Raw genomic sequence first — 13616 nt, 5'->3', positions numbered from 1 at the left:
GGTGGAGCCCACGAGAGGTAGGGCCCCAGAACTGCTTAGGGACTTTCTAGCCCATGCCACAAACCCCCTTTTTCTTTAGATAATGTAACAATCTCTAGCCCTCCAAATCAAAAGAGCTTACATCTCAACAACCACAGGCCGAATCCCTAATGGGTCACTATGAAGACTGGGGCAATAGTGTGGATAGTTTGGGACAAAGCCACACTTCTGATGAAAAAAAACACTTGAAAGGGAGCCAACATCTCTTCAGGGTTGGCCACATGCCATGTACTCAATACTCTCTTACCTCATCATTCCTCACAACCCCATTCTGCCCACAGATGGACACGTTCTCATCTTACACAGGAGGAGCTAGCTCAGCCACCCAGGAAAAATCACTCTTATTGTGAATGGTGGAGCTGGGAAAGGAACCCTGTTCAGTCTCACTCCAAGTCTTCATTCAAACAGAGGTGGGAAGACCACGTGACCTCAAGCAGGAGGGAGCAGAGATTTCTGCAGCAGACTCTAGGCTGGACCAGGCCAGTGGCTTGCCCATAGGCCAGTGTCTGGTAGCTGCATCAAAATCTCCCAACACTTTCTGAAAAGGTCCATTCCCAGGCCCCAGCCCCAGAGATTCTGATTCAGAAGGTCCACGTAAAGCCTGGGAATCTGTACTTTGTGGGTGAGTAAAAGGTGCTTCAAGGCTTCAGAATCACTGGGCTAAGATGGAGGTTAGCAATATCATCTCATGGACAAAGAAAGCACATATCTAGGCAGTTAAGCAAACCTGAAAAAAGGATAAATCCTAGGTTCTGGAAATTCTGAAATCTGCCCCCAAATTCCTGAATATTGTAAAGGGAGAAAAAAATAATTTGCAATAACAGGTTAGCAAAACAAAACCTGTAGAAAGAAATGCAAAATAGGGTTCTAAGGGAACTTATAACCAACATCAGAAAAATACTACCTAAAAAGATAACAATGTAGCAATATATGTCATATACTACTTAAGGTCTAGAAAAATGGTGGCAGGGGGTGGAGGTCTCAGAATTTCCCCTCCCCCTCCTGTTTCCCCACATGTTTTCAGAGGAAAGGAGAAAGCGAAGTAGAAGTGGGGATTCTCTCTAGTCTTTGCCTTTGGATCCCTATTTAAGGAAGGGAAGACAATGACTTTCAATGCAGTGGTTAAGCGGCATGAGAGTTGAGTATGGGCTCTGCAATCAGACAGACCTGGATTTATATCCCAGCTCCACGATGCACTTACTGTGTGACCTTGGACAAGTGACTGAACCTGTCTGAGCTCAGTTCCTCATCTGTAAAGCAGAGACAATAAACTTACCTTTAGGACTGTTACCTTCAAAGGCTGAAAGAGAACTTAATAGAAACCAATGAAATCATATATTAAAATATTGATTTATCAACCTTTCCATTTACCCTGTGCCACTCCCCCAGATCCATTCTCCATCCTCTCCTGCCCTAATCTGTGCACCAGGTTGACTCCCCCTAAACTGCATCACCTGGATTCCCTTTGCTGGCCTCTGGTTGGGTATGGCCAATGGAAGATACCAGAAGGAGATCAGAGAGTGCTTCCCCTTTCCCCCTAACCTGGGGCCACATTTCCAATAGAGCCTGCATCTACCCAAGCCTACAACTCCTGTTGGGCAACTCTTCCTCCACAGTTCCAGCTATCACTGGCATCTGATTATTTCCTCCCTTGCCCCTTTGGCCTACGGGTGTACTTACTCCTGTGGAGTATGTCTTCTAACATGTACTTTTTTTTTGCTTGAGCCAGTTTGTTGGTTACCATTACTAGGGACTGAATTCTCAACACACATTGCCACGTTAATTTCAACTGCTTCTAACTACCACCAAACCAAGATGAAATATCCCTGAAATAGTAAAGGAATCAAAGGCTGAAAGGAAAGGGATGCCAAAAGCTGAAATTGACCATGCTGGACCAAAGGTGAAAAGTAAAACAAAAAATGATTAGGTCTGTGCAGGCAAGAACAGGATTCTGGCTAGGCATTGCTTAAGGTGCACTGCTGGCACTCAAAAACCAACAAAACAAAACTTTAGGCAATTTTAGAACTGAATCAGTGGAGATCCTGTGGTAGGCTCATTCACCTGCATTCTGACCTTTATTCAGACAGTGTAAATTCTGTTTTGCTCCTCCTTAAATATAGAATTCTGTTTCCCTCCTCCATAAGTACAGCAAATTTGTGGCCAACATTAATACCCTGATGAAGAGATTTATTTAAAGTCAATTACTCTGCATGGCTCTGCGATACATAGAGCAGAGCGTTTACCAACAACTGTGGCCCTAATATGTCCATGGTACTGGTGACAGCTTTAATTTAAAAAATGAAAACACTGTCCAACTCATCTCCCTTTTAAGGCCTACCTTACTCATTCACCATTACTGAGTATTTACGAAGTGCTGGACACTGGCTAGGCTTTAAGGGTACCATACAGACAAGTCAAGAGATTATTACCTTCCAAGATCCATGATGAAGGAGTGACTGAGCCTCTAAGACCTCTAGGATCAGGCTTCTAGCCACCTCTACAACCTGATCTTCCACCATTACCCCAAGCCCACTCTTGTGGCTCCATGCTTCCTCCACCTAAGGGCCTGTGGACTCACCATTCCTTCCTTCTGGAAGGCTCCAGCTTACTTAATTCTTAGTCATGCTGAGAGCTCAACTCAAATACTATTTCCTTAGGGAAGCCTCCCCTGACTTCCCAGACTAGATCAGATCCCCAACCATTTTTCCTTCACAGCACTCAGTACAATTTTACATATAAACACACAAAGAGATCTGTAATTTCTGTCTCTTCCTTCTAGCATGGGAGCTATATAAGGGCAAGCTCCTTCCCACCCTTTGAGTCTAGCTCAGTCCTAGGGTGAAAGAATGAATGAATAAGTCCTGAAAATACACAGGAGGGACACTTGACATGGATTTAGGGGAGCAATTCCATCTCCTTAGGGAAGCCTTCAGAGCATTATAGCCCCCAGTATTCTTTAGCTCCTTTGACCTCCACTGACTATATCACTGTCTTGGCATATATCTTATATTCCATCGCCTTTATTTTATTCATCCTTGAAATAATAAAAGAATGAAAAGCTGACGAAAAAGGGCCGCCAGAAGCTGAAATTGACCATACTGGACCAAAGGTGAAAAGTAAACAAAATGATTAGGTCTACACGGGCAAGAACAGGACGCTGGCTAGGCTTTGGCAGACATCTGGGAGACGTCTCTAATCTGGGGAGGTTACCCACAGGAAGGACACACTTGGCTTTTCTTGGTAGCTCATTACCAGGCCCAAGGTTCTCTGACTTTCATTCTGGAGCGGTCAAAGCCAGGGACTGAAGACTAAGCACACAATATCTTAGTATAGTTATAGCTGCCTCTAGGGATCTTAGTTCTCCACTGGCAAAATGGGAAACACCAACAATTACGCTACCGGCTGAGGAGCCGCTTTTTAAACTAAACCCTTCCCCCTTTCTTTGTAAGGAAATTTATATTTTCAAAGCGCTTTTACGTTGGATGCCTCCTCTCCCTGTGCCTCCCAACCACGAGGTGAGGAAAAGCGGGCCAGAGGCCCACCTCCAACCCCCATTTCCTGGAAGAAAAAAGAGAGGCTCAGCCCAGGGAAGCGACACAGGAAGGCCGAAGAGATGGTGCTCCCTCACTAAGAAAAGGCCTCAGGGACTGCCCACCGCTTGCTACCGGGGTTCGGAACCTTGTGGAGCCGTAAGGCTGCAAGTACGCATACAGTCCTAAATGGACGCTCACCGCCCGGTCCTAAACACGCCCGCGTTGCCGGCTTCGGGCTGCAAACGCCGGCCGCCGAGCTGTTTAATCACGAGGTAAACCCAGGCCACCGCAGCCCGGCCGCCTCCTCCCACGCGAACCGAGGGCCGGTCGCGACCCGCAGGGCGAGAGGAACCCGGCGGCCGACGCTGACGCCGCTGCTGGAGCTACCTGAACGCCATGCATGATGTACACCTTCTCCGCCTCGCTCAGCGCCACCGACGCCATGCCGCCTCGCCGCCCGCGCGCCGCACGTCATCCGCCCGCCTCGCCCCCGCGCCGACCGCGCCCCCCCCGCGCCCGTGCGTCATCAACCCGCGCGGCGGCCGCTCCTGCAGCCGCCGCCGCCGCCACTCTCGGGAGCTCGATGGGCTTCTCCTGCGCGCCGCCCCGTGTCTGCCCGAGTGCAGGGAGCCGAGGCGCCTCGTGCCGGGGAGCCATCGCTGCAGCCCGAGGCCGGGTCCCGGGTCGGGGTCTGCAGGGGGAGGCGACGGCGGCGGCAGCCCCACCGGGGGTCTGGGACTGGGAAACTGCCTCCGGCTTCACGGTCAGTTGGGAGCGCGGACTGGGGTTGGTGAAAAAGCTCGGGTGAGGCGAGAGGCGCGGGATGGGGCCGGAGCCGGAAGACTCGCAGTGGGAGAGGCGCGCGGCGCGGTTTGCTCAGAGCTGGAGTTGAAGTAGCAGGTCGTGTGTGTGTGTTTGTGTGTGTCCATCCGAAAGAGAGACCGACCCCGAGCGAGGGCGAGGCGGACGTCGTGATTGGCCCGGGGGGCTGTCTCCTCGCTCTCCCCTACCCTCCGACCCCCTGTCCTGCATTTCCCTGGTCCCCAGAATGGTTGACCACAAGAGGCGATGCAGCCCTCTTTAGGTGGTTCTCGATGGGAAGTGTCCGGGCCGGGAGTGAGTGCCCACTAGTCCCGAGGCGTCCTCACTCCAGCCCAGGGATTCTCCCCCCGCCCCCCTCTCTCTGAGGCTCGCCGAACGCTGACCCAGGACTTTGCTGGATCCCCTTGCCCTAGGTGGTCGCCAGAGCATTGTCCCAAGGGGAGTGAGGGGGAGAATCTTCATAACCGGCTCTGGCGAGGGGCATAGCGATGGCTAGAAGTCCTGGCTTGGTGGGGTGGTCGTTGGGAGCTGTGAACAGCTGCCCGAAAAAAGGCCAGCCCCGGCCATGGCCGGATAGGAGTATGGGCCTTGGATATCCGGAAAGGATGCCTGCAAGGTGAATATGGGGTCACTGAAGGAGCCCATTACAGCAGGGCAGACAAGGTACGATGCACATGTTAAAGGGGCCATGTGGATAAATGGGGGAAATTTAACCCCAAGTGATTGAAGAAAGAGATGATCTGATGACTTTTCCGAATGTCCCGTTTTTGAGGAACCTCCCTGTTCTCAAAAGTGGAAGTAACCTTTGATGGCTTGATAATCCAAAGAATGTTGGGTTTTTATCGGTAGTAGCTTCAGTAGTTTCACAGATAACTATTGGGAGCTTGCTATGGGTGGGCTTTGTGCTAGCTTTGGAACACATAAGACAAGTAAAACACAACTTCTGCTCAGAGAAGCTCCCCAGGCAGAGGGGAAGGTTCCAGGGCCAACATAACCACAGAACGTGGTGGTTAAGAGCTATGGTGGTAGCATCAATGAGCACAGTGGGATAGGGAAGTGGGTCAGAGGAGGGTACAGAGAGGAGGTACCTGCCCACATTCTTAAGCACTAAACTGGTGAGCCCCAAAATAGATGATCTCTTCTCAGTAGACTGGACATTAGTTGTTTCTTATGTCTACTCTACTACGTAGTTGTCTACAGGTGCACCTACAGGGGAAGACATGTTGCAGGGTTGGACTTTGCTCTCCAGGGAAACTGGGAGGGGTGAAGGCAGAAGGGTTTCCTCCCTAATGAAAGCACAGGTGCCCCACCTGTTGTGGCACATAGATGCCATTGTATGTGGTTGGATGCCTGGGTTCTATGTGAGGAACTCTGATGAGATAACAAGGGAATGCTGATGTTAGAAATGGTATTTTGTGCTCGAGATTGCTCAGAAAGGAGAGATCTTTGGATGTGGAGTTTTAGTAGCTAGGATATATAAGGGGATTGAGGCTTTAAAAAGTGGCAGCAAATGGACAGATCAGAAAAGACATGGGAAGAAAAGTCTGAGTTTGGATACCATGTAATCATCTTTGCATAAAAATCTTTTAATACGTCTTTAAAAATAGAGAATATAGGGGCCGGCCCGGTGGCACAAGCCGGTAAGTGCGCGTGCTCCACTGCGGCGGCCCGGGGTTCGCCGGCTCGGATCCCGGGCGCACACCCCGGCACCGCGTGGCAAGCCATGCTGTGGCAGCGTCCCATATAAAGTGGAGGAAGATGGGCACGGATGTTAGCCCAGGGCCAGTCTTCCTCAGCAGAAAAAGAGGAAGATTGGCAGACAGGGCTGATCTTCCTCACACACACGCAAAAAAGTAGAGAATATATGTTTAAACTGTTTTCCTGACAACTGACTAAAAGTTCCTTGCTAGAGAGGAGTGGGCAGTATTTGCTAAATAATGTTATGAATGACGTCTAACATGTTAGGCTAAATAGGATGAGAGGCGTAAACAGTAGAATGTTCATTTTAAATTCTCTCCAAAAACAATTACACCTTCACTACTTCAATGCTTCCAGAACATTTTTATCACGTTTGTTGTGATAATGCATTAGACATTTTTTAAACCCATAAAATCAGAGTTCTTTTTTGGTTTAGTGAAGCAATTCAAAGAGTTTATGATAGCCAGAAAATCAAGAAGCCAAGGATGGCACGTTATTCTGTTAAACCAGTTTTTCCGTCGGGTCAGATTCTTTTGGGGACATACTGTTTTGTAGGTCTGTCTATTCTAAATCTCTGTACTCTAGTACTTTCATTTAACAGTAACTTTCATAGTTATTATGTGCCAAGCACTGTTCTAAAGCACTTTATAGAGACTAACTGATTCAGTCCTTGCCATAGCCCTATGAAGCAGGTACTGTTATCCCTATTTTACAGATAGGGAAACTGAGGTACATGGAGGTTAATTGTCTTCACCAAAGTCACAGGTCACATTACGGGTAAGTGGCAGAGCCGGGATTTGAGACCAGGCAATCTAGCTCCCATACTTGCACTCCTAACCATTCGCTTATGCAGTCTTTCCCCCGGGGCTCCATTTCATTCACCAGAGTATTTAGTGAAAGAGGCCTGTGTTGGTTATGGAATTGGTAACTGCCCTATTAGTTTTAATTCCGAAAACAAGGAATCTGTTCAAGCATAAACTCACATCCCTTGAATCGTTTTTGTAGAGAAATGTAGACTATGGTGCTGTTGTGAAGTTCCTATATCTGTTTCAGCCAACCCTTTTAGATAAGAGGAGAGGTTACATACAGGCCAACTAGAGCTTAACTCCAAGTAGCAAAGGAGAGCCTTCAACAGCAGAGAAGGCCGATGGGTCTGGTACGGAAGGTTGACATAGGCATGGAGACCCAGATTCCAAACATGTGCCTTACTCCCAGAATAGACATCTAGAAGCTCTTTAAACAATCAGGAAGTACTGTATTTGTTTACATGCCTGTGAGTCGCTAGTGTTCTCGTGGGTCTGAAGAGATAAAAAACTGAAAAGACACACCTACCTAAAAGGAGTTTAGGATTTATTATAGCCGGGCACTTGAACTAGTGCATGAACAAGATAATAAAATAAAGTGCTCAATTGAGGCGCATGGTAATTAGCCTCAGAGGCCAGCCTATAATAAGGTGCTAATTGTGCAAGCCAGGTATCAAGGGCAAGAGGTAAAGAGCTGCTGCTAGCCACTAGCAAGCAACAATAACGTTACAGAGATGGAGTAAATCTTTCCCACCTAGCCTTGGTTAATTAAGGCAGTAAAAACCGGTTACAGAAGAGCTTCAGGGCAGTGCTGAGTCCAAGGTGCTGAAGTTGCAGAGAGCTCTTAAAAGCCCAGCAGGGGAACATTTTATTCCAAGTCTTAAATAGAGGTAGCCCAGTTTTAGGTCTTTTCCTTTGCATTTTCACGATTAGCCCAGCACCCCAGAAAAGCAAAAGTGAGCTACTGTTTTCCCTATAGATCTGTTTCCTTTAAACACTTTGCATTTGTGCTGTCTGCCTTGTCTTAAAGAATATTGGATATTAAAAAACCTGTGATAGTCTGGCCAGCAGGTCTGTGTCTGTCTTGCTGTTCTGGAAATTATAATTTGGGATTACAGTGATAGAAAAATTGATAGAAATACATGGGTAAGCTTATTCCCACTCAGAGGAAGGGTCTTCATATGTGTTTCATTTTCAAAGAGTGGCCGGGTGCTTCCTGTGTCTCATTAGGGCATGTGTAAGAAAAGGAGATCACATATCCTCATTAGCAAATCTGGAAGTATTTAAACACACATACACACCCTGATAGCCATAGAAAGTAACAGAGTGTGAAGCAGAAATGGAGGGGTAGTGTCTTAATATTGACCTGTTGGGGGCAGGGGGAGAGGCTAATGCCATGCTACCTCTAGTTTCTTCCTGTTTTTGCATTTTTTAATCATTTACCTTCCTGTTCAGAAGCAGATTCCAGAGGCAAACGGCTAGGTCATTCCTAGCTCTCGACTGAAGGTGAGAAGGCCTCCGTTGCATGTCACACCTAATTCAGTCTTTCATCCAGGAAATGCCAGGAAATATCAGGCAAACTCCATCTTTTCATGGTTCCTCCAAACTGTAACTTTCCTGGTATGGAGAGATTTGGATTTGCTTAGCTACCTAAGACGTGAGTGTCTCCTCTTCAGGGTCAGTGGAGATGGAATGCCTTTGGGTAGGATCAGTTTTTCACCTTAGGAAAATGAGCCTAGTGGGACAAGTATAGTTCTGGCCACAGTTCTGTTGCAATTAGTTTTAACTTTGTTATGTACAAAGTGTGCATTGCTACACCAAGAAAGAGTAGCAGAGAATTCAGAAAGGCAGGTTGGTTAGGAAGATAATGATCTATGGTGGAAAGACTATTGGGTGTCTATTCCAAAGATCTGGGCTTTGTCGCTAACTTGCTTGGTGACTTTGAGCAAGTCAGTTAACCTCTCTAAGCCTCAATTTACCCTAAAATACATATCTTACCAGGTTGTAAAACTCAGAATAGATCCTGGATATATAAATATTTAAACATTGAAAAACGGTCATGTTTAACTTTGAATTTTAAGACTTCCCTTTTTTACCACTTCGTAATATTTGATGTATTTTGATAGTGCTTTTTGCTCTCTGAAAACAATTAAATGAATGAATGAAAGGAAATGGTAATTACATGCCATACTTGACTGAAGAAACTGAGCATGCTCAGGAAAATTGCTAAGTGGTGGGTTTCTTTTTGCATATTAACAAAGAATGGGAAAAAGAAGTTAAGGGATGCTTTTGGTTAAAATATAAAATCCAAAAAATTAACAAAGGAAATGTTTAATTTGTTCCTGAGAACAGAGGATTCAGAATCTCAGCCCTGCAAGGGATGTTAGCAGTTAGCTCAGTCTTCCCTCTTGTTTGATAGATGAGGACACTGAGGCTCAGGGAGGGTAACTGTCTGTCCGGAAATTATGAGGTTGGCGAGCGGCAGGACTGGAAGTGGAATTCTGGCCTCTTAACTCCAGGCCCAGTCTTCATTCCATTTAGTGCTAGCCTCCCGTCTATCTCCAAAGCCCTCTAACAGGTGCCAGAGAGCCCGTCACCTGGTAGGCAGGGGCTTTGGACTCGTAGAGCACACTACAGCCACGTTCCTCCCAAAGCTGTGCTCTTGCATTGCCACTTATAGTGCCTAGGATAAGTGGGATCAGCAGAGACCTGCAAGCTAAGTGGCTCCCATTCTTGAAGCCTGGTGCAGTTGCGATAGTTGTTCTCTCCTCTTCCCTGGCTCTTTCCGAGCCCTCCAAGCCCTTTTGCTTTTAGTCTCTAAAAAAGCCAGCCTCTTAGCTGGGTGATGTCACAGTGGCTACATGTCTGCACATGGCACAATGTGGGGCCAGATGCCATTTTCAACACCCTCAGGTGGCAACCTTTGCTGGTTGGTCTCTGCCTAGCGTGGGTGGGCTTTCTCTCAGAAAAAGCAACCTGCTAGAATTTGGTGCCACAGGAAGTGTTTCCCAGCAGAAGCAGATTTTAGGGACTCAATTTTAAGGTGACTCTCCTGACTGAAGCTTCATGGCCCTCCTGCTTCCTGGGTTAAGGCAGGATCAGTCTTCTAAATGTTGGCTGGTGTTCAGCCAAGGCCCCACTTTAGAGTATAAAATGCTTAAGTTCAGGCCTGTGGCCTCTGAACACCACTGCTTGTGGCCCACCCACTATCTCTGCATAACCATGTGTGGGCAAGAGAGTCAAACTGTAAGTAACCCAGGTCACTCGTGGAAACATCAGCACCCCTCCCCTTTTTGTTTTCTAGATATTGGGCAAAATGAATGGTTGTAGTGAGTAGTTCAAAGTAGGCTCTGTAATGAGAGCAGGCTTAGGAGTGTATCCTGTCTCCACTGCTTGCTAGAAATATGAATTTAGGCAAATCTCTCCTTGCCTCAGTTTCCTCATCTCAAAAAGAGGGTGAGAAAGTGAGCGTACAGCCTAGTGCCTGGCAAGTAGTAGACACTCAGTAAGGGTCAAGGCCGCCCTGTACAATCAGCATGCCCCACACTGTGGCAACCGCAGTCAATATGCCCATCTTGGAACCTGCCCTGACAGAGGCCAGAAGGCAGTTCAGTGCCAAATGAGGTCGTGCACCTGGTTACAAAGGGTTCCAGATACTATGAGAGTAGTATCACACTCATTGACAAATAGTAATTGAGTAGCTAGATCAGTAATATATTGTTGCCTTTATAAAGATTTTCCTGCTGGGTTGCAGACTTTCTGGAAAGAGGAGTTAATGCAGGAAGATGGCAGCATAAGCAACTAGTAGTTACCATCCGTTAGACCTAGAAAGGAAGTTAGCCAACTCCCTAAACATTTTATGGAAGATCAGCTGACTCTTTGAGCTTCATTTCTTCACGCATCTGTAGGACAGGCTGGACTAGAGTTTGGAAGAGGTCAGCTAGGCCCTAGAGTGTCTTGCAGAAAGGCTGTGTTTTCGATGGCCAAGTGTGTGAGGTGTCATGCTAGTGGGTGTCATGCTCCATTAAAGAGATAGCCACCACAAGTAAAATGACTCACAGAAGAAAGAATGCTCTTTTTAAAAAAAGAATGGGTATTATAGGCTCCCAGGAGCTAGTGGAAGGAAAGTCTGCTTAGGGTCCATTTCTTGGGTTTTTAAAAGGAGTCGCAGAGCTTAGAGATCTAGCCCTTCCTGCTCACTTCAGAGATGAAGACGTTAAAGCTGAGTTGAAGTGACTTCTCAGGTCCATCAAATGTGTGTGAGGGAGGAGGAAGCAGAATTCGTGTTTCCTGCTTGGCTATTCCTGCCATCCCCGTCTTGCAAAAGAAAAAAAAAGCCATGTGCTGTGCTCTAATGGGGTCTCTGGTGGCAAGCAGAGCTGGCTTTGAATCCTGGCTTTACCACTCCCTCGCTTTATATGACTTTGGGAATATTACCCAAACCTCTGTGCCTCTTTCCGTCTATACAGTGAATAATAAAAGCTACTGTGCTGGGTTATTGTAAGAATTAAAACGAACTACTTTATGTAAGTCCTCAATCATAACAGGCATTCAGTTAATGTCAGTACCCATCTCTATTCCTGTAGACAGCACCATATGTTTTGTCTAAAACATATGTTTTAGGCACAATCTCAAGTGGGCTTTGATTTCCTCATCTGTAAAACAGAGGAGTTTGACTAAAATCTATTAGATGGTCTTTAAGGTTTCTTCCAGCTTTAAAATTCTGACTCAAGTAGTGATTTTTTTTTTTATAATTTTATTTATTTTTTCCCCCAAAGCCCCAGTAGATAGTTGTATGTCATAGCTGCACATCCTTCTAGTTGCTGCATGTGGGACGCGGCCCCAGCATGGCGGGAGAAGCGGTGCGGCAGTGCGCGCCAGGGACTCGAACCCAGGCCGCCAGTAGCAGAGCGCACGCACTTAACCGCTAAGCCACGGAGCCGGCCCCCTTTTTTTTTTTTTTTTTTCTCTTTTGTTTTTTTTGCTTTCTATTTTTATTGATTTCTATCTCTTTTGTTCTATTTACTTAGGGTTTCATTTTCTTTCTCTCTTTTTTTTTTTTCCGCGAGGAAGATCAGCTCTGAGATAACATCCATACCAATCCTCTTCTTTTTGCCGAGGAAGGCTGGCCCTGGGCTAACATCCGTGCCATCTTCCTCTACTTTATATGGGACGCCACCACAGCATGGCTTGACAAGCGGTGCGTCAGTGCGCGCCCAGGATACGAACCTGCGAACCCTCGGGCTGCCGTAGCGGAGCATGCACACTTAACCGCTAAGCTACCCGGCCCCAAGTAGTGATTTTTTTTTACCAGTTAATCTTATGTGTGGTCTTGTTTTCAAGTTGTCTCATTAATTTTTCTCATTGTTGCAACGTATGATAAAGCATACCCATAAAAAGGGAAAGTAGAATGTGTTACTCAAACGAGTAGTTTCTACTGATCCCCAACATTTGTGACCTATATTATGTCATCACATATGTGAGTGTGTATTTTTTTAATAGATCTAGAAAGCCAGGAGATGGTAAACTAGCCAGTTGTAGTACAATAGTCAGTTTTAATAAGTGGAGGAACTTTTGGCTCTATCAGCTAAAATCCTAAACTTTTTTCTGAAATGAAGACCCATTGTTAGGAGTTTGAGTGTGTGCATGAGTGGGATTTATAAGAAGGTGGCCAGTTATGAGGCAAGAAGGCAAATTTACCTTACTGACCACTTCCTGGTTCCTTCAGTGTACTTTAGTGTGTATAGGGTTTGGTTTGGGGGTGCAATATTTTACTTTTTTTCTTTTTTAATTTTTTCATTGAAAGTTGAGTATGACAGAAGCAAGAGACAGGCAGAGGGAGACAGACCCTCCTGTAGAGGCAGAAACAATATAGACTTGTTGGTAAAGATCTCATGGAACAGGCCAGGGTGCTCTGCCTGTCTGGACACCTTCCTTAGCTGGCAGGGTGTGTTGTAGAAGATAAGTCACCTTTCCTTTGGAAAGGCACACCCTTACCTTTTGGAAAAAGTTTAGTGACTCATTCTAGTTTTTCATGAAATATTTCAAACATAGTGATTCATGATTCATTCTTTGTTTTTCTGAGTTTCATCTAAAAATGGGTATAAAATTTACAATCCTTTTAAATCCTTACACAAAGTAAATTAAGAAAATTGTAGCCCAGATAAATTAATTTTCTGCTTGATCAGATTCATTTCTAAAGCTTCTAGGGCATGGACCATTTATTCATCTTTGAAGTTGCAGGGCTGGCTTGTGAATACTTTTAGACTTGAAGTCTATCACTCTAAAATGTGAGAAGTTCTAAAAGAGGCAAACACCATATTCTTAAGACAGTAGGATTTAAACCATAGAAGGTATTGATCTACTCATTAAGATGAATTTCAGTTGAGAATTATGATGGAAATATCAGAAAAGATGTTACCTTCTTTCAGTGGACCTTTTAAGTGATTGTTTAAGGGTAGACTGAGTTATTTAACTGTGCTAAAAATTAGGTTAGGTGAGAATTCAATGTTTAGGACAAGTTCAAGAGGATGCCAGCCCAGTCCCCCAATAGCAGTCCAGCATAATACTAGATTTATTAAAATTTTAGATAGTCACCTGAAACAAATTTTGACCTAAGTTAAAAGCTTCCTATTTATGAGTTTCTACTACCTTGCTGATGTTTGTGACATCTGCTAAGGAGTTGATGAAATTGAGTTTCAACGATATAGTTCTTACTAGT

At 45.7% G+C, this 13616-nt stretch overlaps 2 protein-coding genes across 12 annotated transcripts in view; one reads left to right on the top strand and one right to left on the bottom strand.

The window, feature by feature from the left end:
* LOC131415073 (exosome complex component RRP42) overlaps nt 1-4042 on the bottom strand; it is a 54776-nt gene extending 50734 nt beyond the window's left edge. For 2 of the 4 annotated variants that reach the window (XM_058556522.1, XM_058556536.1), the window contains exon 1: nt 3960-4042. In XM_058556522.1, the coding sequence (XP_058412505.1) occupies nt 3960-4016 (57 nt within the window). In that variant the 5' untranslated portion in view covers nt 4017-4042. Of the gene's footprint in view, nt 1-3770; nt 3938-3959 lie in introns of those variants that run through there. The other 2 variants (XM_058556533.1, XM_058556534.1) reach the window with 2 other exon arrangements.
* Nucleotides 1-13616, top strand: part of ZDHHC3 (zinc finger DHHC-type palmitoyltransferase 3) — a 68180-nt gene that overhangs the window by 5760 nt on the left and 48804 nt on the right. For 4 of the 8 annotated variants that reach the window (XM_058556544.1, XM_058556555.1, XM_058556562.1 and 1 more), the window contains exon 2: nt 3960-4335. In XM_058556544.1, coding sequence (XP_058412527.1) covers nt 3973-4335 — 363 coding nt within the window. In that variant the 5' untranslated portion in view covers nt 3960-3972. Of the gene's footprint in view, nt 1-3959; nt 4336-13616 lie in introns of those variants that run through there. The other 4 variants (XM_058556568.1, XM_058556550.1, XM_058556581.1 and 1 more) reach the window with 1 other exon arrangement.

Source organism: Diceros bicornis, chromosome 2 (genome assembly GCF_020826845.1).
Source record: "Diceros bicornis minor isolate mBicDic1 chromosome 2, mDicBic1.mat.cur, whole genome shotgun sequence".
NCBI lineage: Eukaryota > Metazoa > Chordata > Mammalia > Perissodactyla > Rhinocerotidae > Diceros > Diceros bicornis.
This window is presented reverse-complemented; position numbering and strand designations above follow the sequence as displayed.